This window comes from Curcuma longa, chromosome 9 (genome assembly GCF_044706935.1).
Source record: "Curcuma longa cultivar G26 ecotype Majalengka, Jawa Barat chromosome 9, ITB_CL_G26_1.1, whole genome shotgun sequence".
NCBI lineage: Eukaryota > Viridiplantae > Streptophyta > Magnoliopsida > Zingiberales > Zingiberaceae > Curcuma > Curcuma longa.
In genome coordinates this window covers 9,043,976-9,070,700 of record NC_133869.1, presented here as the reverse complement: position 1 = coordinate 9,070,700, position 26,725 = coordinate 9,043,976, and the positions used below count along the sequence as shown (strand labels likewise).

The following is a 26,725-nucleotide window of genomic DNA, read 5'->3' as shown; positions in this document are numbered from 1 at the left end:
AATAAATTATTGTAGTTCTTCAAATCTCTTATTTTGATAAGTAAAGTCTCTTGGATTATTGAATTTTTCTTCTTCTTCTTATTAAATAAGAGCTACACATCACATCATAAAATTTAGAATTTGTCAAACCTCATGATAAAGGTGACAATTCTTGTCGCTAATTGACAAACTCTTCCCCTTAGAAAAAAAATTAGTTCATTAATTATGAGGTCTTCTATTCAAACTACTGTTCATTAATTATAATGTCTTATTTTTAAGATTATAATGCGATGTTAAAAGATGGAAAGAGCTCTTTAACTAGAATTCAAATCTGACCTAGAAGATATTACATTTGATCATTTAAGAATATTATTTATTTAGATTCAAAATTTTAATTCTAATAAAAACTAATATAATAATTATCATACCATAAATTTAATTTTTTTATTCCATTTACCTAACCCCATTTTACAATAAAGCATAATTATTAATTAAAAAAATATTAGTCATTTTCTTTAAGAATTTCAATTTTTGACTTTTTCGCACACACCACATCGTCAACTTTTGACTTCATTTCGACTCTCACGTTAATTAAACTCCATGTCAACTTAAATTATCGAAAAAACAGCATTAATTATTTCACTAATCCTCTGCTTTTCTTGACTTAAAGTCTTAAACATCCTCATTTAATTAATTAATATTAATCTCAAATAATTTTATCAATTATCACAATTTATTTATCTATTCATTTTATTATTTATTATTTATTATTTTTTTCCTGATGCTCCAAAGACTCCAGCACTCGCCGCGTGTCCACGGGGACTCAACGGGAATGGCATTAATGTAATTTCCTGGAACAATAGTGGCATTTGTATAATGTTTATCTTTTCTGAGTCTTTTTTTAAGCAGCCGAGTTTGATTCATCTCAAGCTTGGAGTTGGCCTCTTCGATTCGAATCCCTTTCTTGTTCAGGTGAGAAATCGCAAATCTCTTGTGCTTATGATTTGATTCTATCGTGTTATTGCTCTCGGAGCTTGCTTCAGATGAGAAATGGAGATTAAAGGAGGGTTTTTGCCTTCGCTTTCCCCAACTTCGCAACCCTTTTTATTGCTGCTGTGATGATTCGGGATTTTCCTTGCTTCTCTTAATCTTGTGGGCCTTTCCATCTTCCCTTTGTGATTTTCGCGTTAATGGTTAATCGAAAAGGAGAATTTTTGATAGCTCTGTATCTGAACTAGGGTTTCTTGTTGGGTTTTAAGCTGCAGATGTGGCTTGACTTTGCCGGCTTGTTTTGTCTAGGGCTCATATTAGATACAGAGATTGGATTGGCTTCTTTTGAACCATATTTCCTGTTTCGCTTCCGGTTTTAGTTGGAAATCAGTTTTATTCTTGATTTGGGAGATGGATTAGGTATATATTTACGCCAGTTGGTGATCAGTGCACAATTACTATGGAACAAAGAACAACTAGATTCCTTCAGAATTTCTACTTTGCTATCTTCAATTGAATCTTACTTCTCATTGCCATCCCTCCAATCAATGAACTTGCTCATTTTTCCCGCAATCTAGTGTCTTAGTGATTATTAACCTATGGCTCTGCCTCCATTTGTTCAAAGAAAAGTCATTGATTTCAGCTTCAAACATCAACATCAGCAAGTTGTGTTAGCCCATCTATTTGTTGTTGGCTACAATACATGGATCTTGACATCTCCATTCAACTCTTTGTAAGTCTCTATTAGTAATAATATTCAAATCTTATGAAACCTTGAACATATTCATATCACATTGACCTCAAAAAAGTCATTGTTTCACATGTAAAGATGAAGTAGAGTTTCGGAACTAAAACCATTAAACTTGTAAACCAGCTTTATGCTTGGCACAGTGATATGATAATATTCTGCCATGATTGTGATTTTATATGTTGCGTTTTGATAAACCATCATTGAGTTGTTGTGTTTTCTCTTGATTATGTGAGCCATCCTGAAAATTTTTGCAGTACAAAGTATTTATTGCACATGGTTGTTTACATTTTGTAACTTTAGTAACATATTTTGTTGCTCCAGAAATATGTAAAATGCAGGTAGGATGGTTCTTCATTTGGCACGGTCCTAATTTGCCGGATTAATACTTCAATGCAAACATCTACGAAGTGCAAAGCTTTTGACAGACACCCGCAGTCATTGAACGATATGAGTTTGCTGGATGATAATGCGGAATCCCATTTCATGACTGGAGATCACCAATCCTCGGAATATTTTGTTTCTGAGGATACTTCAAAGCATAGAAATGTTCAATCACAGGCAGGTCAAATGCAATTCTGTACTCTTGAATCCTCCTTACCTGTGAATTATACAGTGCAGAATTCCCGTTCTTCCATTCGCCTCTCGCCTACCAGTGGGAGCCCCATATCCCAGCCAGATTGGCACTCTGATCATGTCCATGGATCTCCAGTAAGTGCTTCGTCTGTTACTGAAGATCCGAATGATCTGAAGTCTAAGTTAAGCGCGATTGGGCATGAGATGCTGGGTGCTGAATATCATACCGTCGAACGATTCAAGAACACCTACCCAGCCCATCTGCCTCCAGACCTGGAGAAGTGCAGGCAAGTGATGGGAATTCCCAGAGGAGACTTGAAACAGCATCTCATAGCCTGTGCTAGAGCCATTGCAGATAATGATCTCCTCGCCGTCAAATGGCTTATTCTGGAGTTAAAGCATATGGTTTCAGTTTCCGGGGAACCGGCTCAACGACTAGGAGCATACTTACTCGAAGGCCTGATAGCTAAGCTGTCTGCCTCTGGGAGTTCCATCTACAAAGCTTTGGAGTGCAAACAACCTGCTAGTGCTGACCTCCTTTCCTACATGCATATCCTCTATGAGGTCTGCCCGTATTTCAAATTCGGTTACTTGTCCGCGAACGGGGCAATTTCAGAGGCAATCAAAGATGAAAACATGGTTCACATTATCGATTTTCAGATAGCTCAAGGAAGCCAGTGGGTCACTCTCATTCAAGCCCTCGCCGAAAGGCCCGGCGGTCCGCCGCGTGTACGAATCACCGGAATCGATGATCCTTACAACGCACGCGCACGATGTGGTGGTCTGCACATCGTGGGACGGAGACTCTCCCGACTCGCTCACTCATGCAATGTGCCGTTTGAATTCCATGCCGTGCCGATACCCGGTTGCGATGTGGAAGTCGAGCACCTGGACATCCGGCCCGGGGAGCAACTGGCTGTGAACTTTGCGATGGAGCTGCATCACATACCAGATGAGAGCGTGAGCACGAGGAACCACAGGGATCGAATTCTGAGAATGGCCAAGAGCCTTTCCCCCAAGGTAGTGACACTGGTGGAGCAAGAAGCCAACACAAACACAGCTCCTTTTTTCGCAAGGTTTCTCGAGACTTTCGAATACTACACCGCCGTCTTCGAATCGATCGATGTTACTCTTCCTAGAGAAAGCAAAGAGAGAATCAACGTTGAGCAGCACTGCCTTGCCAGGGACATAGTCAATGTGATAGCCTGTGAGGGTGCCGAAAGGGTAGAGAGGCATGAGCTGTTTGGGAAATGGAAGTCCCGGCTGACCATGGCCGGATTCCAGCCAGTTCCTCTCAGTCCTTTGGTGAATGCAACCATCAAGACCCTGTTACATAGCTATTCGCAGTGCTACCAACTCGAGGAGCGATCCGGTGTGCTTTATCTCGGATGGATGAACAAGACTCTGGTCGTTTCATCCGCCTGGAGATGATGATCGACAAACCGAATGATCAAGGTTTGGTGTATTTATCTACTCGTAAACTAGTAGTCCATGAGCATGTATACTTTAGTAAAAAGGTAGAATTCGTCACTTCAATGGTCCCACACGGTCGATCTTATGACTATAATGGAGGAGGCATGAGCATGTATACATACATACATTGGTTAAACACACAAGAGTAAGAACAGAAATTAATAATAAAGCCTCTCTAAATCCAATTTTTTCAGGCATATTATTCTATATAATATGGCCTGGTCTTAATTAGATAAGTATAATTTACTAACAATGAATTCATTAATATCGTTAGGAAAATTTGGTAAAATGTTCCAGGATTAATGTAAGAAGTAGATATTATCTAAATAATAAGATCGATTTGATATTGATTATAATTTAAACTACAAAATTATAATTCGTTTATATAATATAATATAATATAAAAATATCAATCAAAATAAACTACGTGATTTGAAAAAAAAGGGGAAAAAATTGATAAAAATAAAAAATAATAAAAAAATCAGATTTTTTTTAATTTTTAAAAATAATTATTGTAATTTTAAATACGAAATAAATCAAATCGGGTCGAGTGGGAGGGGGTCCGGCCCGATTTACCCTATAAAACGGCTCTTCCTCTGCCGAGCTCGGCCGCCGAGATCTGCAGCCGCCGATCAGCTCTTCCGCTGTCCACCCGCCGTTCCACCGATAAGGTATGCCCTCCTGTTCCCCTTTGAAGCCCTTTCGGATTTTATGCTGAATATGAGTACTGAATCAGGCTGAATCCTTGCGTTGCAAGCTCCTTGGCGGCCTTGCTGTTCTGAGTTTGGGATTTTTTTTTTTTTAATCCCTTGTCTCAAATCTAAGTTTGATTTGTGTTGCAATTGAACTTCTGATCTAACTCTGGCGTGTTGTCCTAAGATTTTACTTTTTCGTAGACTGACTTGTACGTTTCGGCAATTAAAATTTTTTTTATGTTATTACATGATGAACTCGATGCTCCGTTGTTTCTCAAAGGGCATTTGAGTTGAGATTATGTACTGTTGTTCTGTCATATAGACCACATACTGTTTTTTTTTAAAAAAAATTGTTGACTCCATCTTATATGTGATTCAGCTTGTTCTATGTGCGATGTTTTGAAATTTTGGAGTTCTGTAAGTTGTGGATGTGTTTGATATTAGGTTTTATAAGAGATCTTGTCTCAGCATATGTTCATTGGATAATTTGTCTTTTCATCTGATAATGATATCTCAACCTATGTGTAGGATGGACAAATGGTCTTATAAAGGAGAAAAGAGACTGGGATTCAACATTTTGTTCTATTTATTTATAGTAGAAGACTTAGAATAAATTTGTTTCCAGATGAACCTTCCTGCTTCATCTTAGGATGGGTGTCAAACAAGAATTGAATGTGTGTTAATTGTTCTATTAGGATGAATTTGAGAATCCTAGATAAAGCAATTCGGTTAAATAAGGTTCAGTTCAGTTAGGTTCAAATTCAAGATGGAATTATGATCTCAATTCACATGAGGAGCTCATGCAACTTAGATGGTATGAAATCAATGTGTAAAACAAAGGTGGAGAAAAGTAAGTGCTTACTAAGGTGGCAAAATTAACACTAGCAAAAGAAGTGTGAATGTGTTGAGGTGAATATGAGATTAAATTTCCAAACTGAATCAACCAGGAAAACATAGGTAGAGAAAAGTAAGAAGAGTAAATGCTTACCAAGGTGCCAAAAATAACACTAGCAAATAGGAAGTTGAGGCGAGCTATAGTAAAGCAAAAGTAAATATTTTTAACCAACATTATTTATAGAAGGGTTCATCCGGAAAGAAATTTATTTTAACTCTTCAACTATAACCAAAGCAAGCTAAAATTTCAGAAACAAGTATTGTATTTCAATATTGTTTCTCCTTCACAAGAAAATTTGTCTGTTCTATGCCTATGTCCTTTCCATAGTTCTCATGGACAGATAAGAAATAGAAGATTGTTAATAAAAAGTACAGATTATACTATGTGATTTGTTCTCTGTTACTCTGCTCAATTACATTCAAATTCTTTTTTTGCCAAAAATATTCTCAGAGAGTCCCAATTTTTTTTCCTTTTTGGGCTTAGTTTAATTCCTAAGCTTGGTTTAATTTATTTTTCAATTTTGTTGTCAAATTTAATTTTCATATGGTAAAAGAAGAATCTTCCTTGTTTCGTTCTTTCAAAACTCTGTTGTTTTGTGCCTGTAGCATAACTATGTTGAGCCACATCCCCCTTTTTATTGGAGTTTTAGTTTCAATTGTCTTTTAATGCGTTTTTAAGTCTGCTAAGGATGTTGTCAACTTTGAGTTGCTTTATGTATTCACTTTTCTTTGCCATGCAACTTGTTTTCCTGCAATACCTTGGATATATTTGTTCCAATAAATCCATCGAGGAAATTACTTGCAGAATAAGCTATCATGGCGGAGGAACCACAACCTCTTAACTATGTTCATGAGACTGTGCTGAAGAAAAGAAAAATCAGTGAGGATTGGGCCATTAAGAGAAGGGGGCTTCTAGCAGAGAAAAAGAGAAGCAAGCAAGAGAGATTTAAACGTCCAATTAAGAGGCCTGAGGAGTTTGTCAAAGAATACCGAGACAAGGTTAGTAAGCGATCCATATTGTTTTCTTGCAAAATGTGTCTGTTAAGATGCTACACCTCTGCCTCATCTCTTTCACTTTGGCCAACTTATCATCTTGTTGAAAACTTCTTTATTGAGGGAGACATCTGCATATTACTGGTTCATTGTAAGCGTTAGAAAACTCTGCTGAAATTCTGTTTTCCATGGATATGTATCTGGTCAACTGTTTAGCATTATCCATATGATGTTTTATTTGCATTGCGAAGTTGTTTATTCTAATAAGAACCTAGGAAGATTATGATTTATGGAGTCTTTCATCAATTTACCTTCAGTTGGCCTCTGTGAAAAGCAGCTACGGTTTTGTGTTCAGCAATTAAGAGAGTAGTTAGCTCAGGGTTGGCAGGAAATTTGTATGCACAGGAAAAGAGTGTAAATGTCATTTGGTTAAACAAACACTTGTGATAAGAAGAAATCTTGAATGATAATGAAAGTGCTTGGCCATCTGAAGTGCTAGTATCTTGTTTGCTCATGGCACTTAATTCTACAAAACCTTAAAAGATATAAATGTTTACATAATCACTGGTGGTGCATTTGATTCATAGGGTCAACTAGTCTATTCTGTATGTATTTCCATGGAAAAAGTATTCCTGTGATTGCAAAGATCAACATGCTAACAGTGTCCATGGATTGTGATTCCCTAATCATCCTTCTTAGATATTCTTTACTCTAATTCAAGGACTAACTATTCCTATTCTACTCTATTCTTGAAGGAATATCTATTCAATTATATTTAATTCTCCAATAAATTTATGTCATGAATAGTCGCGATGATAATTTAATCTAAGAAGACAGCCACTAGGGAAATTTCTAGAAATGATAATTTAATCTAAGAAAGACATTAATCAAGGGAAATGTCTATAAATGGTAGTTGTGACGGCCTATCAGGGCGATTTCTATTTCATGATTATTTGTTTTGTTTGAACCATTTTACCATCTTAATTTTGGTTTGTTGGTTGGTATTCTCTACCATTTACCATTTCACCTCTGATACCTGCATCTCTGGACAATGGAGTTTAGAACTGTGGTATTACACACGTTTTTTATAAACACTCATGGAACTAATGAGAGGGCATGCATTGAATACCCTTTTTCTACCCGTTACTCTGAGTGCTCTTGTTCATTTCATGTGCATGCGATAGTTTCCACACTGTTTTTTATAAGTTTGTAGTTAGTTAATCTAATCATTCTGAATAGAAAATGCCTTTTCTTTTTTATTATCTAATATAACTGCATTTTGTTAGGAGTTGGACTTTGTTCGCATGAAGCAAAGGGTAAAACTTCGGAAGTTTCCTAACGAAGCCGTGAAATCTAAGCTGCTTTTTGTCATTAGGATCCATGGGTTAGTTATATAAAAGGAATCTTACTTTGTGTTCTTTCTTTAATCTTGTTTAATATACATGCACAGTCCTTTTTAACTCTAACTCAACCATGTGTTCAGATCAAAGGATATGCATCCACAAACAAGAAAAATTCTGAACAAGTTGCGGCTCGTACAGATATTGAACGGTGTGTTTCTCAAAGCCAATGAAGCAAATTTGAGAATGTTATTGAGAGTAGAACCATTCGTCACTTACGGGTGAGAATGGTGTTCCTTTATTCTCACTTAATCCCAGATAAGGCGGAATTCTTGTTTTTATATTTTCTTTCTTCTAAGATGTTTATTTCAACTTTGTAGTTACCCCAACTTGAAAAGTGTCAAGGAGCTTATCTACAAAAAAGGCCATGGAAAAGTAGACAAGGAAAGGACTCCTCTAACAGACAACAATGTCATCGAGCAGGTAAGACAAGTCCTAAAATTTTTGATACTACAGCAATAAACTCTGATCTAGTTCATGTTCCCACCATGGACATATTGCCACTTTTTCAAGAATGGGGTCTTTATGATAGTGGAATTAAAATTTATGCATGTGAATCTTTCGATGTTTCTTTCGCTGATATCTCAACAAAGGAAAATTATGCAACCAATGAAGGTAATGAATGAAGCTTTTCAAAGAAACACTCAGTCAGTAGGTCGTATAGGGACTATTCTAACTCTTAATAACCTAAAAAAATCTTCTCGTATAGGTGTACTTGAAACTGCAAAATCTCTATCATAAGTGAGGATGGTTTGATGTTTATTAAATCCCATCAGACCTCACCTGAAACATGCTTAATAAATACAAGATTTGAAAGTCACACGACGCAGATTGATCCATTTATGGCACGATTAACACAACCTGCACCATCCCAGGCTTCTCAACCTGATGTGCTATAGTACTCGGGCTATATTATCTGACTGTTCATTTTGTGCTACTTCTTCAAAGCTTGTCATACCTTTTGCTTCACTTGCTCATTTTACTTTTATCGCTTCAGTTTCATTATCGATGTTCACACTTGCATTTCTGTGGAATAGGCTCTCGGTCGGTATGGTATTCTCTGTATCGAAGACATTGTGCATGAGATAGCTACAGTTGGATCACATTTCAGGGAGGTTACAAGGTTCTTGTGGCCATTTAAGCTCAAGTGCCCAGAGAGAGGTCTGCGGATGAACAAAAAGCTCTACAAACAAGGAGGGGATTCGGGCAACCGCGAAGATCAAATCAATGAGCTGATTGATAAACTGAACTAGGGAGGTGAGTTGTGGTATTGGTACCTAAAAATATTCAGTTCCATGCTACTCTCTCTCTTATTTCCTGCATCATCCTACTTGAACAAATTTTGCAAGTATTTTTGGCAGATAGCTACAGATTGTGATCGATATGATATTTTTCTTCCAAAAACATTTACTCTTGCTATACTGTTTTGTTCTGCCTTAAAGAAATCTATTTAGTTTAAAATGGTCAAGAATTTATAGACATTTTTAATGAAATTTTACTTTGCAAGAATGTCAACAGAGTTGCTTTGCACTCGAAAATTGGTAGTCTTTAAATCTAGAAGGAGCTTTCTATTTTGTTAATTATCATGACAAACCTTTTAGAGGACAGGGATAAGAAATGTAAGTTCTCGGGGCATGATTGAGTTGGTTAGTGCGAGACAGATTTATTGAAGTGGGTAAAAGTCGAATCTTGACGAAACTGAGATAATATTCTCTTTCGTAGTGATCAACTGTAATTTTCTGATTTATCTTCTCATATATAGTGGTAAAGTCAATCGTATGAGGCTATTAGAATGGTAAATTTCATTTTTTTTCTTAAGGAGAATACATGCAAGAAATTCTTGGCATCTTTTGTAAACTTTTCATAGTTGCGGGTCTGAAATTATATTTTATTATTTTATTTTTTAGGTTCCAACATTTTCAAATTATTTGTTAAGTGTTTTTTCCCTTTATTTTCAAATTATTCTGTTCTTTAAGAGAAGTAGCTATTCTATTGACCACAAACTTTGGGTGCTTCTGTATGCAACGAAGAACAGTGACACTAAAAGGCATTTTAGGAATGTTACGCTCAGTGTAGTTTCTTTTATTTGCTCTTGAGGAAAAGGTGAGTTCGTGGCCGTCTCGTGGAATCTCGTAGTCACGAGTAGAGTTGTCAAACGAATCAACTCATGATAGGGCAGGTTAATTCATTATATGACGGGATGGGATGGATTGGTCTATTAACTTGGCGGATTATAAAATTTTCAATTCAATTCAAAGTGGATTGCAGGTTAGGCGGAGCCATCCATATGTTTGTAAAAAATATAGAAATTTTTAAAATTTTAAATTTGTATTACAGTTTAAATGAGTGAAGTTGAAAATTTTAAATTTGGATTGTAATTTAGATAAGTTAAATTTCTTAGTCCATTAAATTTTTTATTTTAATTTAAAATTTTAAAAAAGATTTTTTTTCAAATTTAAGGATTCAAGTTAAATTTATGAACTGTGAATTTAAGTGGATTAATTTAATTGAATCTATTTTAAAATAGATTGATAAAATTTTAATTCAATTTATTTAAATTATTTATCAGCGTACAGCAATCTTATGGATCAATTTAATTTAAATTGACCACTTTAGTGGTAAAAGATAAAGATACTCACGTGGATTAGATTATTTAAAATTTGATCTTTATTTTCACGCGAATATCAATTCGATTATTTTCGAAGAGATTAAAAAAATATTTATTATACTGAAATTTGAGAAGCATTTTAAATAATCTAATCGAGTTAAATCAAATCAAATTAAACCAAACCAAGTTAAACCAAACCAAACCAAACCAGTCCGAACTATCCAACTCTTCCTCGTGTGATTGATTCTCCAGCCGCCAGCGCCCTTAAACAAAACCTCTCTTCCGGGTTTTATCCTCTCTTCCCTCCTCGCCTCCTCTCTCTCTCTCTCTCTCTCTCCGATCTGGAGCAACGCTGGCTTCGGCGGCGTCGTCCCTCCCGATTCCTCTGTGGCGAGTCCACGAGCTCGTCAGGCGAACTTCACATCAGCGACCTTGGGAGAATCGACTCGGGCTTTCACTGCCATCCCGCTCCGCGTCCGCTTGTGTCGCTCTCAGTTCCCCCCGGTCCTCCCCCTTTCCTGTCGGCTCTGAGTCTCCCGACTCCGACGACTCATTTCCGGTACCCTTTTCCCAGATTAGCCCTCGCCAGTCGCCCCTCTTGCTAGACCCTGATGGCGATCCCGTTGCTTGCGTCAATGGGGAGACTTTCAGATCTCCGTGGAGAGGGCCTGGAATCGGGCTTGATTACCCCACTGAAGAGTTGAAAATGATCTTTTTCGAGGAGCCGATTTGGGTTCCGCCGAAATACTCGATCGAATTTGATGCCGCGCGGAAGATAAGGAGGCTGGATTCTTCGAGGGAGGAAAGGAGAAGATATAATTCTTTGCGGAGGCGGCAGATCAAGGCGGAGACGGAGGTGTGGGAGAGGGCAGCGCAAGAGTACACGCAATTGGAAAAAGTGATGCTTGAGAAGAAGCTCGCGCCGAGTTTACCTTACGTTCAATCACTTTTCTTGGGGTGGTTCGAGCCGTTGAGGGATGCAATTGAGCGCGACCAAAGGTTGCAGAAGACGAAGAGGCAGAAGGCTGCATATGCTGAGCACATTGGACTCTTGCCCGCAGATAAAATGGCAGTTATTGTGATGCATAAGATGATGGGGCTGCTTATGGTGGTGGGCCAAGAAGAGGGGCGTGTGCGGGTTGTTCAAGCTGCAGTTCAAATTGGTGAAGCCATTGAGCAGGAGGTAGGATATATCTTCCAGAGACACTCTCCCACTTGTTTCTCTCCTTCTGTTGTGTTTATTCCATGTGCAAATCCTGAGCTCTTGTTATGCGTTCATCTTTATTTGTTTGAGCATATTTCCAATGCCAAGACCATGGATTTATTTCTCATTACATCTCTTGTCAGTTGAGTTCTATGACAGGTTGGCGTTCCTTTTATAGAGATTCAGGAAAAACATCTCACAAAAGGAAAAAAAAAATGATGCACAATGCAACTTCAACAAGAAATAGCTAATTGACCAGATTCGAAACATGGTTATGTTTATAATAAATGAAGAGTTAATTTTTTTTCTGGTGAATTAATTATCTGTAGTTTATGATGCTGTAAGAACATCAACTTAAATTTCATATGTTATTTATAGCTTGTTGCTCGCTAGTTTCATGAAGAAACATGTTGTAAATAGGACTGCAACATTAATGACCTCTAGATCTTAAACTTATAGCCAATATTTCTTAAAATATGTATAGGTGCTAATTGTCTATCTCTGCATAATTCATATAGGGTATGCATTTATGTCCATTTAGATGCAAATGCAACATGGTCAATTTTTCCAAGTGTTTTAGGAAATAAACAAAAGCTATAGTGCCCATCCAAATGGCTTAAAGCATAATTGTTCAACAATTTTTAATCTTCTCTAGGAAGGGGATTATCTAGCAAGATGGCATCCTCACTGACCTTAGACTTGTCTGTTATTTGAGGTTAGAAATAGGGAAGATGAGTTTGGTTATAACCTTATAGGTGACTTTTATTGTTGAGTCTAACTGTTGGCGAACTTTAGCTTTTGGTTGTGTGTTGAATAAATACTTAGTGACTTGATGGATTCGTTTAATCGAGATGACAACTAGAGATTGAAACAATATGCAGTCAGCTTGCATACTACTGGAGATTGAAAAAATGTGTAATGCTTACTCCTCTTATATTGTTTTCTACATTTCAAAATAAATTGACTCCCCGTAAGTCATTTTCTTTCGATTATGATTTATGAATTCAATTTATGATTATCGCCTTTGAATCATGAGAACTATCTAATTTTAGTTTCATCCAATCATTCTGATCATTATGTTATTGCATTCATGTTTTTTTTCCCTATCTCCAGTTTTTCTGTCTTTAATTTAATCACTCCACTTCCAGTTTAAGATCCAGGCATGTTTTGCAAAGAGTAAAAGATCAGGAAGAAGAAACAGTGGGAATGATAGAAATGCTACCTTGGAGAAACATCAAGAGATCTTGGGAAAAAAAATGTTGAAATTGTTAAAAATGAAGAAGCTGATTGAGGTAAAGAAGCTCCTCAAAAATGAGCTTGAGATAGAGTCTTGGGGTCGCGATGGCCAAGCCAAGGTTTGTGCATCTGCATTGTCTAGATATTATCAAATAATAATATTTGGCTCTGTTTGACACTCTTAATGAGGAAGTTTTTCCCTCTTATGTGCAGTTGGGTTGTCGCTTAATTGAATTACTCCTAGAATCAGCATTTGTACAAGTAGGATCTGACCGATTAGAAGATACTGTACCTGTGGTTCAACCTGCTTTTAGACACTTGCTTAAACATATTCCCAACGAAGATGGGTATGATGTCTTTATTTTTTGCTTGTCTGGTTCATATCCTATATAATGATTTAGAACAAGTCTTTCTTCCTTTTATTTGTACAGGAAATCTGTCAGTAGATATGGAGTGATAGAATGTGATCCATTAGTCCGCAAGGGGCTCAACAATACTGTAAGTTGTGATGTTATTCCAATTTGAGTTGGCTGTTAATATTGTATTTCTTGATGTGTTTATTTATTCCAATTTCAGTGATTAATTAGTTTTTCTCCAGAAGTTCCAGGTGCTACTAAATTGGGTTCTTTCTTTTGTCTCAATCATGACTTAGACTATTGTAATAACAAATGGATCATATTGTAGTGCTTATGTAACTTTGATGTGATTCCTAATCACAATCAAAATTTCACAACCAAAATTTCATGTACCCATTTGTAAGACAAGCACAGTTCATGTATCATGTATGAACTCTGACCTATTGTATTTTCATTTAGAATAATGAACCTCAAGTCTGATTGCTTGTGTTGGGATTGGGTCTATCTAGTCCAGTCTAACTACCTGCATGTGATGGGGGCCATAAGAGCTTAAATAATCTAATTTCCTACTAGGTTGTGTTTGGAATAACTGATCACCTTATTGAACGCAACATTTCCACTTAACTAATTTGGACTCAGGTATTTCAGTTTTTGGTCTACATAGCTGGAGTTGCTGTATGGTATTTTGACTATAATATTCTCACTTGGCTCCTTCAGGGGATAAATTAATGTTAGTTCCACTGCAATGTTTCTCTCCCATTCTGGGGCATGGGATGCTATGCACCAGATGTGTTCTTATAAGAAGAATATGTCTCAAATTTGTTACATTTTGGGAAGATATATTTGTTCTAAAGCAAAATGACCATTCTATTCAGGAATACTTTACTGAGCTTAAGGGCAAGTGGGATTAATTCTATATATCACTTTATTACTCTTGATATAACAGTCCTTGAAAAACAAATGAGTTCCTTGTAAGCTAGTAGCAAGGTCTCTTTTTTGGTTTACTTGTCTAACAAAGCTTTAGTTGATGCGAATATGCCACTTCTCTTCACCTGTAAATGCTCTTCTTGGGTATAACATATAATGACCTTTAGTTGTTCTGTGTGCTACAAACTTGATTTCTCTGAATAAATTATGCACGTGTTGCTATACTTGACTACCTGATATTTCCTTTGTCAGTGTCTTTTGTTGTTGTGTGCAAAAACCTAATTGTGCAATTATTTTGCACAATCTTAAGGATTGTTCAGAAGTGGTCTGCTCTCTGTGTTGCTATACTAGATAATCAACTTTCTGTTAGCTACCTTTAAGTCAGATTGGTGATGATCAAACACTTAATAACCTAGGTGTTATTTTGTTGTTGTATGATTACTGGGTACATCTTGTACAATGTATCTCATATGAGTCTCTCATTCTCTCTCTTTTTCTCTCCCTTCCCTAATAAATTCTGTGTTTTCTTTTCCTCTCCTAAGGATCGATGGTCAAAATATCATAGACTTGTTCGAATCTGAATTAAATGTTATAATAAATTTTGTTATTGCTTACGTATGTTTTCTAAAATATAGACTCATTTCTTTACACTTTTTGTGCTAGTTGGAGTAACTTGTTAAATCCAAATTGCATCTAGGCTGATTGAGAAAATCAGGGTTTAGGCAATTCAATTTGCAGATTATCTCTGTATGCTTTCTTCTCTACAACCTTAGTCGAGTTGCCTTTGGTTCAGGAATTATGATGTCTAGTAAAGCAGGTCTGTGTTTATCACTTTTACCGTGTATCATGTTTGCATCATTGCATGATCAAACACAAACCAGGCCATGTTGTCCTTGCAATACACAGCTCTTGTTTGAGAACTACATATGTATCAAACCTGCATGGGAAGTCATGGTTCTACCCCCAAAATGACTAATCTTGGAATGGTTAATTGAAAAGTAAAGAAATGAATATTACATATGACCTTGTGATATTAGGTTTAATCAATTAACTTTAGAAATTTCTTTGTTGGGATTGTTATCATTTTACTTGCTAATCTTTTTATTGGGATTCACTTTTAAAATTCTGATTATACTAATTGAACTTGCAGGCTAGGCACATGATCATCCCATACCTCCCAATGTTGATACCACCAAAATCTTGGAAAGGGTATGATTGGAGTATAATAAATGTAGTATTGTGCAAGATTATGTAATCCTTGTGACTTATTCACAATGAAGAGAATTGTATATCTTGTTACTTTCAGGATTCACTTAAGGGGAACCCAAAGTCTGGTTACCTTATTGGTTTCTATTGTGTACTTGTTATTTATAGTACTTTCTGTTTGTCATATTGTGTTTATAGATTTAAACTGTCTGTATTCGTTTTCTTTTTAAGGTATGATCTTGGTGGGCATCTTTTCCTTCCTTCTTATGCTATGCGGACACACGGGGCAAAAGAGCAACAAGATGCTATTAGAAGTGTTCCAAGGAAGCAACTGAAGAAAGTATTTGAGGTCTTGACAGTTTCTTTCCGTCCTAGACTTAATAGTCCATATTCTTACTATTATTTCTTTTTTACTTCCTCTGTCGTTGTACAATAAGCTAAGAAATTAAGTGTTCTACGGAAGCAGCAATAGTAATTTTGTATGTATGCTCACTACCAATATTTTAGTTCAACTAGTGATTGTGCAATTAGCTAGGATTGTTTGTGAAGGATTCTGCTTTAGTGCTAACCAGTAGGTGATGTAGAAAGAGCAACAATTTACTGTAAGTGAAGTTGTTGACGTTTATTTGGTTTTGATGATCAACATGCTCATTTTTGTGTTCAATTTCTAGTTGTTTGTTTATGCAACCAGGAATTTATGAAGTGGCAGTCATATTAATTGTATGCGAAATATTCTTTTCCTTTGTTCCTGGTAGACCAATTTTACCTCTGTTAATTTTCACTTTATACTTATGTGTAACGAGGTCTTTGCGTAATAAGAATTTACCTTTAGTTACTATATCTTACTTTCCTTTTTACCCTACTTATTTTGTTTAGAATATTAAATCAACCTATACTATACCAATTCCTCCATTCATTATCTGTAAATATTTTTAATGAAATTGTATACACAGCCACAACTTTATGGTTCATAGTGTCCTACAATACACAAATAAAGAACAGATTCCCAAACAGATTCAAAAAATTAATGTACCTAGTTACCAGAATGTCAACTACAACATTCCTAGTCAGGCAAGAAAAAATATAATTAACATGATTGAAAATGATCTAAATGATCTGGTATTACTAGCAACAGCCTTACAAGAGCTTAATGACAAGATGATATTTATGTATCTACTCTCACCTAGTTAAATTTTTTGCTTCTTGTTATTTTTGTTGTTAGATAGTCAAGTAATGGTTTCTTCTTAAACTATATCCCTGTATCTGGATTATCAATCTGCATATTTGTGCAGGCACTGGATACACTTGGAAGAACCAAATGGAGAATAAATAAGAGAATTCTTGATGTTGTAGAGATTCTTTGGAGCCAAGGTGGAGGTATTGCAGGTTTGGTTAATCGCAAGGATGTGAGTGGATTGTCACAATGTTTAAGTTAACTTTAATCAGTATAATAATTCAAAAATATAATAATGATGTCCTTTTGGTGATAATGTGGTTTTGAAGATTCAACTTCCTGACAGACCTGACTCAGAGGATTTAAATGAGATCAAGAAATGGAGGTGGAGCACTAGAAAAGCTAAAAAGGCTAATAGCGAGATGCACTCTCTACGTTGTGATATAGAACTTAAACTTTCTGTATGTTATCCTGTTCCATCTGTTCTTGTGTACATTTCTTCTGTTGCAACTTATTCTTGAACTGGGCGTCATCATAGATAGTTGTTTATTTAATCCATCAATTACATCGCATATGATTGCAACAGGTAGCCCGTAAACTGAGTGGCGAGGAAGGATTCTATTATCCCCATAATCTTGATTTCCGGGGTCGTGCTTATCCAATGCATTCACATCTAAATCATTTAAATTCAGATTTATGTCGAGGGATTTTGGAATTTGCTGAAGGGAAACCCCTAGGGAAATCTGGTTTACACTGGCTAAAGATACATCTGGCGAACATATATGGTGGAGGTGTTGAAAAGCTTTCGTATGACAGGAGGTTGAGTTTTGTGGAAAACCATTTGACTGATATATTTAATTCTGCGGAGGATCCCATTGGTGGTAAGCGGTGGTGGATAACTGCTGAAGACCCATTCCAGTGCTTAGCTGCATGCATTGATCTTAGAGATGCCTTAAAAGGTCCATTGCCACACTCAACCATCTCTCACTTGCCCATTCATCAGGTGATCACTTAATTTGATGCAAATGTAATCTCTTAGTTACTAGAGTTGATGTATTTGATAGACCTGTTTAATTTCACTAGTCCATGTAGTTGCATTTCAATTGTTAACTTGTTGCAATTGTTAAGATCTTTTTTGACCTGGAATTTATCACTTAATAGAGCTTGGAATCAGCCAAGAAAGCAAACTACTAGTATTTGCTAAATACATTGAATGAACAAAACACAACTTGCTAGCTACGACTGTTACTATGTTAGCGATGAGTAATACAAATAATTCAAGATGATGACTATGATGCTAGAGCTATTAAGAGTTAGTATTAACGTCGATATAAGAGTGACAATTAATATAAAGATCATGTTTCTATTGCACTTTGAGCCTTTTTATCATAGTTTTCTAATTCCAGTGGTGCAAGTTCAAATCATCATCTTCCAGTGCTTAGTCGAGATATGCTGATAGAGACATGTGGAGAAATCAATATCATATGTTTTGGGATGACTATTTAATTTGGTATTAGTAAGATGAAATGTCGTATACTTAACTAAACTTATTAATTTGAGTTAGTGTTGTTTCAAGTTTTTTTTAGAAAGAGAAATATGTGTATTTGTCTTTCTCTAGCAATTTCAGATAATACTTGAAAATTTACATAAAACCAATATAAAATCAAATATAACAGTTTAAAAAAAAACAAAATACATATAGAATGGAATAATCATTCTTCCAAGAATTATCATATATATATGTGTGTGTGTGTGTATATAATGTAGACAATATATCAATAAGTTCAAGCCACGATCTCCTCATCCCCTCACAATATAATAGGAAATTTATATTTTTACACCAAATTTAGTTAACACTTTTAAATATTCTCGAAATACAAAAATTATATTAAACTTCATTAATAATTTGAAGTTAAAACATCACATAAATGTAATACAAGTGATACTTATAATCATTAAAACTCCAAACTCACGACAATTTGGATTCATTGTATATCTAAAGATGTTGAAGCTGGAGACTTATCTCATGACCATTCTGGATGCAAGATCTCAACTCTATGCCTTTGGAATAAATGACTTGTTCATTATATATAATAATAATAATGATAATAATAATAATAATAATAATAATAATAATGATAATAAAAGTATAGGTTTCAAATTTAACCTTACTCATAGCTGTTATAGAAGATTCAATAGACACCAAACATAATCTTGAAACATGAACTCAATAGTCAACACCTGAAATATAAAGTCAGTAGTGAGCATTTGTAGCAATCAAATATTGATGAGATTTTTTTAAAAAATTAATATACACTTATCAAAACCTTATTTACATGATACGGTACCAAAATTATATTGTTCCTATCTCTATCAGAGATTGAATCTTTGACATGGTTCAAAATTTTAAACCTTGATTGTTATAAATATGTTAGTACTGTAATGTGATATTAACTGCATCTTTTGCTTGAAAGATGCAATTTTCTGTTTCTTCTAATTAGATATATTAGATATGGCATAACTTCTGGATTTCAAATGAGCTTCAATTTAATCCACTCATTTATGGTAATTCAGATGGCTATCTTGTTTTTTACTTGGCTGTATAATTTGGTACAAATAGCAGTTCAGACATGGCATAAGTGACTATTGATATTACCAGCTAGGTATTACATTTAGAATTGTTGGACATTCTCATCTTGATAGCAGTTGTTTCATTTTGATAGTGGTAATCTGGAAGTGGTTTTTGTTGGAGTTGCACCAAGGCAACATGCCTCAGACTTAACAATACCTGAAACAAGATAATTAGAATGTAGTTATCAACCACATGCATCCTATACCAAGTTCCCTATGATACTCGGCCTTGTGATATCTTCGGTTTCTGACACAAGTATGAAAGGAATAAATGAGGATTCCATGTATTGGATAATATTATGGTACAAGGACCCTTGTATTAGTTCATAATTTTTCTATTACACTTTCTTATTCTTTGAGGTTGTGGTTCACAGCTTTGCATACTTAATCAGGGATATTGATACTTTGTGGCAATTTGTTGTATCAAATGTCAGTAGGTATTGTTATTTTTCTCTTAAGTATAAGTTACATATAACAAGATCATATTCTGCATCATAGATTCTGATCCATTCTTTATTAGCATACAGTTATCATTGTTAAACATTCTTGTCATGTTTTGAAAATGTGATTTATCTAATTTGGTGCTGGTTATTTAGGATGGTTCCTGCAATGGCTTGCAACATTATGCAGCTCTAGGAAGAAACAGTGTAAGTTAATGTTTTTTCTTCTTTTTTTGAGAAATCTGCATTGGCTACGCAGCACTTTTGCTTCCTGTAAATCACATAATTAAATTCTTTTAGATGCTGAAAATTTACAGATGAGTCATTTTTGTAAAACTTTTGCCTTTTATGGAAAATCTTCCCTTTATTAGCATCATGATTTCTTCCTACTTTTCTTTACTGTGATACATATTTTTGGCAAGTTTTTGTACTTATTTTGTGATCTTTTACAATCTCAGCTAGAGGCAGCTGCTGTGAATTTGGTTGCAGGAGAAAAGCCTGAAGATGTTTATTCTGGGATAGCTACCAGGTACTTTGGCGTCTGTTATATTCCAATTACAATATGCCTGTGGTTACTCTAAATTGACCCTTTCTTTTCTCTCTAAATAATTATAAAATTTGGCTTTGCAAATAGTGTTTTCTTCAGTAGGTATGATCTCTGTTGTTACTGATAAGCCTTTTCATATTTAGCTAACCTTAGGTTTTCTTATCTGTTTGTGTTTTCAGTTTCTCAACACGTTTATATTTGGTTCTCAAATTTTCTTAACTTGAAAAACAAGGGAATTGATTACATTTAGTTATGATTATTTATTATTTATTTTTATTTTTTTTTTTAACTCATGAGTATTCTTGTTGCTTGGGCTTTTGGCTCAGCATGGCCCTCCCTAGTAGCATATGACGTCTAACACAAGGACCTCCACTTTGACTCTATGCCCCTCCTAGAATATGATGTGTTGGCCACCTGGATCCACACCTTATGTTAGATACTTGTATACCCAAGTCTGAGGAACTTTTGTGAATAGTGTGAGTGATTTAACTTGAACTGTTCATCATTTTGATCATTTGAGTTTGCATTAATTGTCAAATCTAGCCCAAACGTACTCTTTTCAATAGATGATCCTGAATTCCAAAAAATAGTTAATCTATATGATTCAATTCTTGAATAAATCTACCCAACCATTAAATTTCTTATCTCACCCATTAGATCTCCTTTCTGATAGTGCCACATGTATTAGTTTACCTAGTCAACAATTGACATGACAAGTCACAACAAAACTAATAACTAAACTTGTCAACTCACTCCGGTTTTAGTTGGTAAAATTAACTTTGGGTTTGTGTCTTGGTTTCAACATATTTATCGTGATGTTGACAAGGCATGCTAACCAGATTAGTCTGTTCATGTGGCACCGTCAAAAAAGCAAATTAACAGCTAAGCGTGCAATTGACATGCTCTGGATTACATGTGGAGCAGTAAATAAAGCAAATTAACAGGTAGGCTAAGTAGGCTTCAGTAATTGGCTAGATATATCACAAAATAAAAAATTCAGCAAGATTGATTATTTCTGGAACTTCAGGCTAAATCTGTTAAAAGCCAAAATTTTATGGTAAGATTTAGTTGTCAACTTCCAATGACATCTTCAATTGACAAACTAAGCCTATGGAAAGGTTCTGTGTATTTTATGGTTTGATTATCTTACTCGGCAACTAATGGATTATGATATTTACATTACCAACTTGTGTAAAGTTGTAATAGGGAATCTAATGCATTTCCCATTTTTGCAAATTTTAGGGTTCTAGAAATAATGCAAAAAGACTCTGAGAAAGATCCCAACGTTGTGCCTGCTGCTTCCCTGGCTAAAATCCTAGTTAATCAGGTTAGTCGAAAACTGTGTCAAAAATAACCTCCCGTTGTGAGTGCTAGCACAGTTGCTTCCAAGTGTACACAATTGAACATTATTCATCCTTCGTAGCTTTCAGGTGGATCGTAAGCTTGTTAAGCAGACAGTAATGACGTCTGTTTATGGTGTGACGTATGTTGGTGCTCGGGAACAGATCAAGAGGAGGCTTGAAGAAAAGGGAGTGATTAAAGATGATAAGCTTCTCTTCAGAGCATCTTGCTACGCAGCTAAAGTAGATAATATGACACACAAATCATTTTGAGTTTATTTTAAATCCACTATAACTGGATTATAATACTTACTCTACTTTTTTTGTTGCAAATTGAAGGTGACTTTTGATGCTCTTGGCGAGATGTTCCAAGCTGCAAGGAGTATTATGAAATGGTTGGGAGATTGTGCCAAGGTCTCTTTTCTAATTTCATCAACTGTTTATGGCTTTTGCTTATTGTATCTTTTGACTAGGACATTGGCTTGTTAACTCAGGCTTGCCTTTTGGGGTACATTTTAAGAATTATGGCTTACAACTTATCTTGACTATGTAGAAGGAAAGAGGAGAAATTTTACCAGAGCATCTGTATTGTTCTTTTAACAGATCATTGCTTCTGAGAATGAACCTGTTCGATGGACAACTCCTCTCGGGCTCCCTGTGGTTCAGCCTTACAGAAATTCTGAAAGGCACCTGGTGAGTTGTTTAGCACATTGGATTTTAATTTTCAGGGTCAAGTAATCTTTCTAGTTTCTTGATTTTTTTACATGTATGTATAAACAATATTAAGTGATCCATATCAGCCTTGTGCAACGATATCACCACCCCATTACATAGATCCTTACATTGGGACATTATTTCAATATTAAAAACAATGGTGGTTGTTTCTTTTGTATTATGCTGTTTGATTTGCACTCGATATTCATATATAACTATTTGATTAATCCTTGCTGTAAAATATTTAGTTTGGATTTACCAAGCTTTTGTTGTGTGTTGTAATGCTTTAGGCTTCTGACATTCTGTTGCAGATAAGAACTTCTCTTCAGGTTCTCTCATTACAAAGAGAGGGTCAATCGGTAAGCTCTTCTAGATCACTCTCATGAATTGTTTACATCCTTAACGAGATTTCTGACTATGCCAGGTTTCAGTCAAACGTCAGAAGATGGGTTTCCCACCAAATTTTGTACACTCCCTTGATGGTTCACATATGATGATGACTGCTATCTCTTGCAATAATGCGGGTTTACATTTTGCAGGTTTTTCTCAATTCCTTGATAAACAGTCAGTCGTTTCTACTAGCTATCCATGATATTTATCTGTGACCTTTGTGAAATCAGTGTTTGCAAGAAATCGACCTTCGTATTCATTATTTACACATTCTAATTTTTATGAGGGTCTCTGAATTTCTTGCGATACACACACATCGTAGGAATATCAGGCTGGAGATTATAATTTACAAACATGAATAGCGTTTCTACCTCAAATCTGTTTTGCATTGTATTAGAAACACTGAATGAACATATTACTAAGTGTATCTTCGATTGGTTGCGATCTAAGAAGATGAACCAGCAGAGCATAAGGAAAGGATGTTGTTCCTGTTGAGATGCGCCCTCGGACTGGACGGCTAACCCTCTCTATATCACCTCGCCCAGGACCCGTTTTCTGGGTAGGTCGAGAGCCTGCAAGGAAGAACACGTGAGATGGAGGGCCAGGGATCTTCCCCGGCGCGACCACTCCGATGCTTAAGTTAGTTGGGGAAGAGGAAGAAGTGCTCAGGCCGAAGAAGAGCAAAAGAGGAAGAAGTGTCTCTCTTTTTCTACGTACCTCCTTTCTTCTTTGAAACACTCATCCTTTTAAGGAAGTCCGAAGATTTTGGAATGTCTTGTCTTAGACTTGACACGGAAGGTTCCGTCAATGCTAGGACTGTGTCTTAAAGAATGTCTAGAGGCATGTTGCAAGGCATGGTTCGTTCAGTAAACACGTGGCCTTGTTGACTGGCCAGGAAGGAGTAGTCCCCTCAGACACGTGTCGGGATGGGATAGGAGAGAGAACACGTGGGATCGTCTTAACTAATGAGGGAAGGAGTGGCCCTTGGGAACCAGCGGATGAAGGAAGGGGTACAGCTGTCCCGAAATGGATTCTAGATCGCCACCCCCTGACCTGCTGCACGAGGAGGGAGAACGGGAGGGGGGCGATCGAACTATAGCGCACTTCAGTTTGCTCTCCGTAAGAGTGAGCGAGGAGAAGGCGGGCGTGCCCGAACCGAAGCGGACTACAGTTCGTCTCTTAGAGGCGCGAGTGCGGAGGAGGGGGGCGTGCCCGAACCGAAGCGGACTTCGGTTCGTCCCCAGAAGCGCGAGTACGGAGGAGGGGGGCGTGCCCGAACCGAAGCGGACTTCGGTTCGTCCCCAGAAGCGCGAGTACGGAGGAGGGGTTATATGAGGCGTCCTGTGCCTCCTGTTGTGCAATGGACCTGATCACTTTGTTAGGACTTGTTTAACCGCGCCTGTATCTCTTTGATCTTATAACCCCCCATAACAGATGTATTTTTCCACCATAGACCGTGACTCAAATTTAAGATTTTAATTATTTGCGTCGTAATAAATCAATCTGGAACTGAAATATAGATTTAGCTATTAAAACAATCTAGACTAATGGAAGTAAATAAGGTGTAAGCTGAAGATAAGTGTATGAAACTAACTGTTGTAAATTCAGTTTTAGATGAAGTAAATGTTAAATGCAACTTAAGTACCTAAAAATAGGTTAAAAAACACATTAAAGATTATGTTTACACAAATTGTTGGGGGTGTAGACAAGTTCAAATAATTTATATATATCTAGTGTATATAATATATTGTTGGATGTGTATATAATTAGATTGTTGGATTTATGGAATTGTTGTAGGGTATGATTAAGATTAAAGTGAATGTAATGCTAAAGGGCGTGATGTTAAAATGAAGAACTTATGGAATCATGTACATTCTTGTGTGCTCCTTTTGTTGTGTAGTTGGAAACATCTACAAATTGTTGAGTAGAGAATCTATAGATAAGAATGTTAAATGGATATCTAAAATTATTATAAAAAGATGAAATCAGAAATAAGACATTAAATGGTAGTTTAGAAGGGAGGTGATTCTGGGCAGTAGGTTGGCATGACAAATTGCCTCACCCTGTCAAGACCCACTTTAACCGAACCCAATTATGGCCGCCTTCCTCGCCCCATACCGTAAACAGGGCACACATATGACCCAAAAAATAATCTGCTTATGTGGGGTGGGTACCCTGCTTCCCTGCCGTGGTTGCTTGCCCCGCTCTAAATAAATAGTTTTTCCTATTTTATTGCTCTGCCTCAAACCCACCTCGTTTGAGCAGCGGAGCGTGACAGAAATACAAATCAAAATTTCTTCTCTCAACCACCCTGTTTCCTTTTTGGAACGAGGATGAGAATTGAAAATTTCTGCCCCGTCCCATTACTATCCCTAAACAAGAGGAATAAGCACTAAACATATGACAACGACAAAACATATTTTGTATTCCTCATTGAAACCAAGAGAGTCACAAAATCTTGAAGGTATAATAATGGATGACAAAAAAAAGAAGAAGATAGAGTACACCTAGACTAGAGAAGGAAGCTAAATGGTAAAAAATGATCAAAATCAGCGGAAGCTGCAAGGGGGGAAGTGACCTGGGGTGGTAGGCTCAAACGAACAAAGGGGTGTCGGGTGGGCTAATGAGGAGAATTAGAATTACATTTTAATATCAAATACACCTGCAACTTATAAAAAACAATTCAGTTTTTCTTTATACCTCTTGGATCACCTGGGCTACCTTTCAAAAGTGTCGCCTTAGAGGGACTGCCTCCAATACCTGAAAAAAACTAAATTAAAATCATATGATTGTTTGAAGATGATCATAACACAAGTCAGGTCAATTAGAATGAATTCCAATAGAGGATCAAGCAGATCTTTGTTAATGTAATATTTAAAAGATTGTGCCCAGTGCTCAGTATAAAATCTATGTAACTGACTATAAATGCTCGAGAAGTCTTGCTTTCCTGTTGTTCGGTTTGAAACTGTTCAGAACTATATGTAGGTGCTGAGATATAGTTACTGCTTTATTTGTGTGGACACATACCTCTCATTTTTATGTGCCAATTTGGCTGCAGGGGTGCACGACTCTTATTGGACCCATGCGTGTGATGTCGACCGAATGAACCAGATCTTAAGAGAGGAATTCGTGGCGCTTTATAACAATCCAATTCTGGAGAACGTGAGCAGCTTTTCCCTTCATCCTACTGAATATCCTCCTCTTACTTTTTTGATCATTTGCGAGGGATCCATTAAGGAGCTTGACAGCTGATAAAAACATCTTTCTTGCAGTTGCTTGAGAGCTTCAAAACATCGTTTCCGACGTTCACATTTCCTCCGCTTCCTGAAAGAGGTAATTTTGACCTTAAACAAGTTCTGGGGTCGCCATATTTTTTCAACTGAATCGCGGTATATCTTTATTTTCTTTTGGATCCACTGCCTGTTCCACTTAAAGATCAAGATAGGTAAGTTAGGAACACACAAGTTGTACACTAAATTAATTCTGCACCAATAGAAATCATCAAGCATGAGTGGCTATCGCTGACCGATACTCAGCGACGACATCATTTGTACGAGTTTGAGTTGTAGCATCTGAAAGGGTAATGTCTTCCGATATCATTCATTATTGTGTACATCATCTTCAACATTCCATTTCAGTTTTCATGTAACAGTTTAGGATGAACTTGCAGTAATGGATTTCATTCATCATTGTGTACTTCACCTTAAACATTCCATTTCAGTTTTGTTAGGTGCATTCATTCATTAGTTCTTGATCACTTAACTTAGGGTATACAGTAGGAGCTTTTTCGAAATATCCAATTTCGGCAAAGTATTCGTAGTATTCGGGTTATCATTTTACGACCGAGCACACGACCACATTAGCCTCGTAAATTCTTATAAATAGTTAAGCTCGAGCCAATGGAGATACAATCCAAATGTGCTAAGTGAAAGGTTGCTCACAAAAGTGTCTCATTGTCTACATAATATAAATGTTTAGAAACATTTTAGAATTTTCAAAAAAGAATATTTTTAATTTTGGGTTTCATATAAGACTAGTAATTTTTTAATTTTAGAAACTCAAAATTGTAAATTCTAATTTGGTTTTAAATTTTGTTTTAATTTAATTTAATTTTTATTAATTAAAAGGCATTCTTTTAAGAATGAACAAACCCTACTCTATCTATATCTTAAAGAACATTTTCTATTTTAAGTATTTTACTGTA

At 36.1% G+C, this 26,725-nt stretch overlaps 4 protein-coding genes across 5 annotated transcripts in view; all 4 read left to right on the top strand.

Moving 5' to 3' along the window:
• The window catches only part of LOC141834508 (large ribosomal subunit protein uL30z-like), a 5,307-nt gene extending 4,267 nt beyond the window's left edge, over positions 1-1,040 (top strand). Inside the window, exons 6-7 of the mRNA XM_074721829.1 lie at positions 889-951; positions 1,023-1,040. Coding sequence (XP_074577930.1) covers positions 889-951; positions 1,023-1,040 — 81 coding nt within the window. The remainder of the gene's footprint in view (positions 1-888; positions 952-1,022) is intronic.
• LOC141834851 (scarecrow-like protein 21) lies at positions 904-3,829 on the top strand. Of its 2 annotated transcripts, XM_074722232.1 has the most exons (3): positions 904-951; positions 2,042-2,318; positions 2,367-3,829. In XM_074722232.1, the coding sequence occupies exons 2-3, from the start codon at positions 2,111-2,113 to the stop codon at positions 3,722-3,724; spliced, it is 1,566 nt and encodes a 521-aa protein (XP_074578333.1). In that variant the 5' UTR covers positions 904-951; positions 2,042-2,110; the 3' UTR covers positions 3,725-3,829. The 2 variants fall into 2 exon arrangements, with proteins under 2 accessions (XP_074578333.1, XP_074578332.1); XM_074722231.1 differs by having other exon boundaries at positions 2,042-3,829.
• A 520-nt stretch (positions 3,830-4,349) lies between these two features.
• LOC141834854 (large ribosomal subunit protein uL30y-like) lies at positions 4,350-9,222 on the top strand. Its single transcript, XM_074722235.1, has 6 exons — positions 4,350-4,437; positions 6,161-6,354; positions 7,635-7,732; positions 7,832-7,969; positions 8,069-8,171; positions 8,786-9,222. The coding sequence occupies exons 2-6, from the start codon at positions 6,172-6,174 to the stop codon at positions 8,999-9,001; spliced, it is 738 nt and encodes a 245-aa protein (XP_074578336.1). The 5' UTR covers positions 4,350-4,437; positions 6,161-6,171; the 3' UTR covers positions 9,002-9,222.
• Positions 9,223-10,712: 1,490 nt separating this feature from the next.
• LOC141834806 (DNA-directed RNA polymerase 3B, chloroplastic-like) lies at positions 10,713-26,209 on the top strand. Its single transcript, XM_074722175.1, has 19 exons — positions 10,713-11,539; positions 12,709-12,915; positions 13,010-13,143; positions 13,228-13,294; positions 15,230-15,288; positions 15,517-15,634; positions 16,578-16,691; positions 16,789-16,920; positions 17,046-17,462; positions 19,687-19,737; positions 19,989-20,059; positions 21,320-21,404; positions 21,508-21,660; positions 21,757-21,831; positions 22,021-22,110; positions 22,443-22,490; positions 22,556-22,670; positions 25,580-25,683; positions 25,794-26,209. Exons 1-19 carry the CDS (start codon positions 11,063-11,065, stop codon positions 25,902-25,904), a joined length of 2,628 nt encoding a protein of 875 aa, XP_074578276.1. The 5' UTR covers positions 10,713-11,062; the 3' UTR covers positions 25,905-26,209.
• Positions 26,210-26,725: the final 516 nt, after the last annotated feature.

Excerpts from the sequence above, each read along its gene's own strand:
- LOC141834851 (XM_074722231.1), top strand. The coding sequence starts at position 2,111 with ATGCAAACATCTACGAAGTGCAAAGCTTTTGACAGACACCCGCAGTCA.
- LOC141834854 (XM_074722235.1), top strand. The coding sequence starts at position 6,172 with ATGGCGGAGGAACCACAACCTCTTAACTATGTTCATGAGACTGTGCTG. Across the intron at positions 6,355-7,634 it reads TCAAAGAATACCGAGACAAG|GAGTTGGACTTTGTTCGCAT; the intron begins GTTAGTAAGCGA and ends GCATTTTGTTAG. Across the intron at positions 8,172-8,785 it reads ACAACAATGTCATCGAGCAG|GCTCTCGGTCGGTATGGTAT; the intron begins GTAAGACAAGTC and ends TCTGTGGAATAG.
- LOC141834806 (XM_074722175.1), top strand. The coding sequence starts at position 11,063 with ATGATCTTTTTCGAGGAGCCGATTTGGGTTCCGCCGAAATACTCGATC. Across the intron at positions 20,060-21,319 it reads TATTCTGGGATAGCTACCAG|GGTTCTAGAAATAATGCAAA; the intron begins GTACTTTGGCGT and ends TGCAAATTTTAG. Across the intron at positions 22,671-25,579 it reads TGCGGGTTTACATTTTGCAG|GGGTGCACGACTCTTATTGG; the intron begins GTTTTTCTCAAT and ends ATTTGGCTGCAG.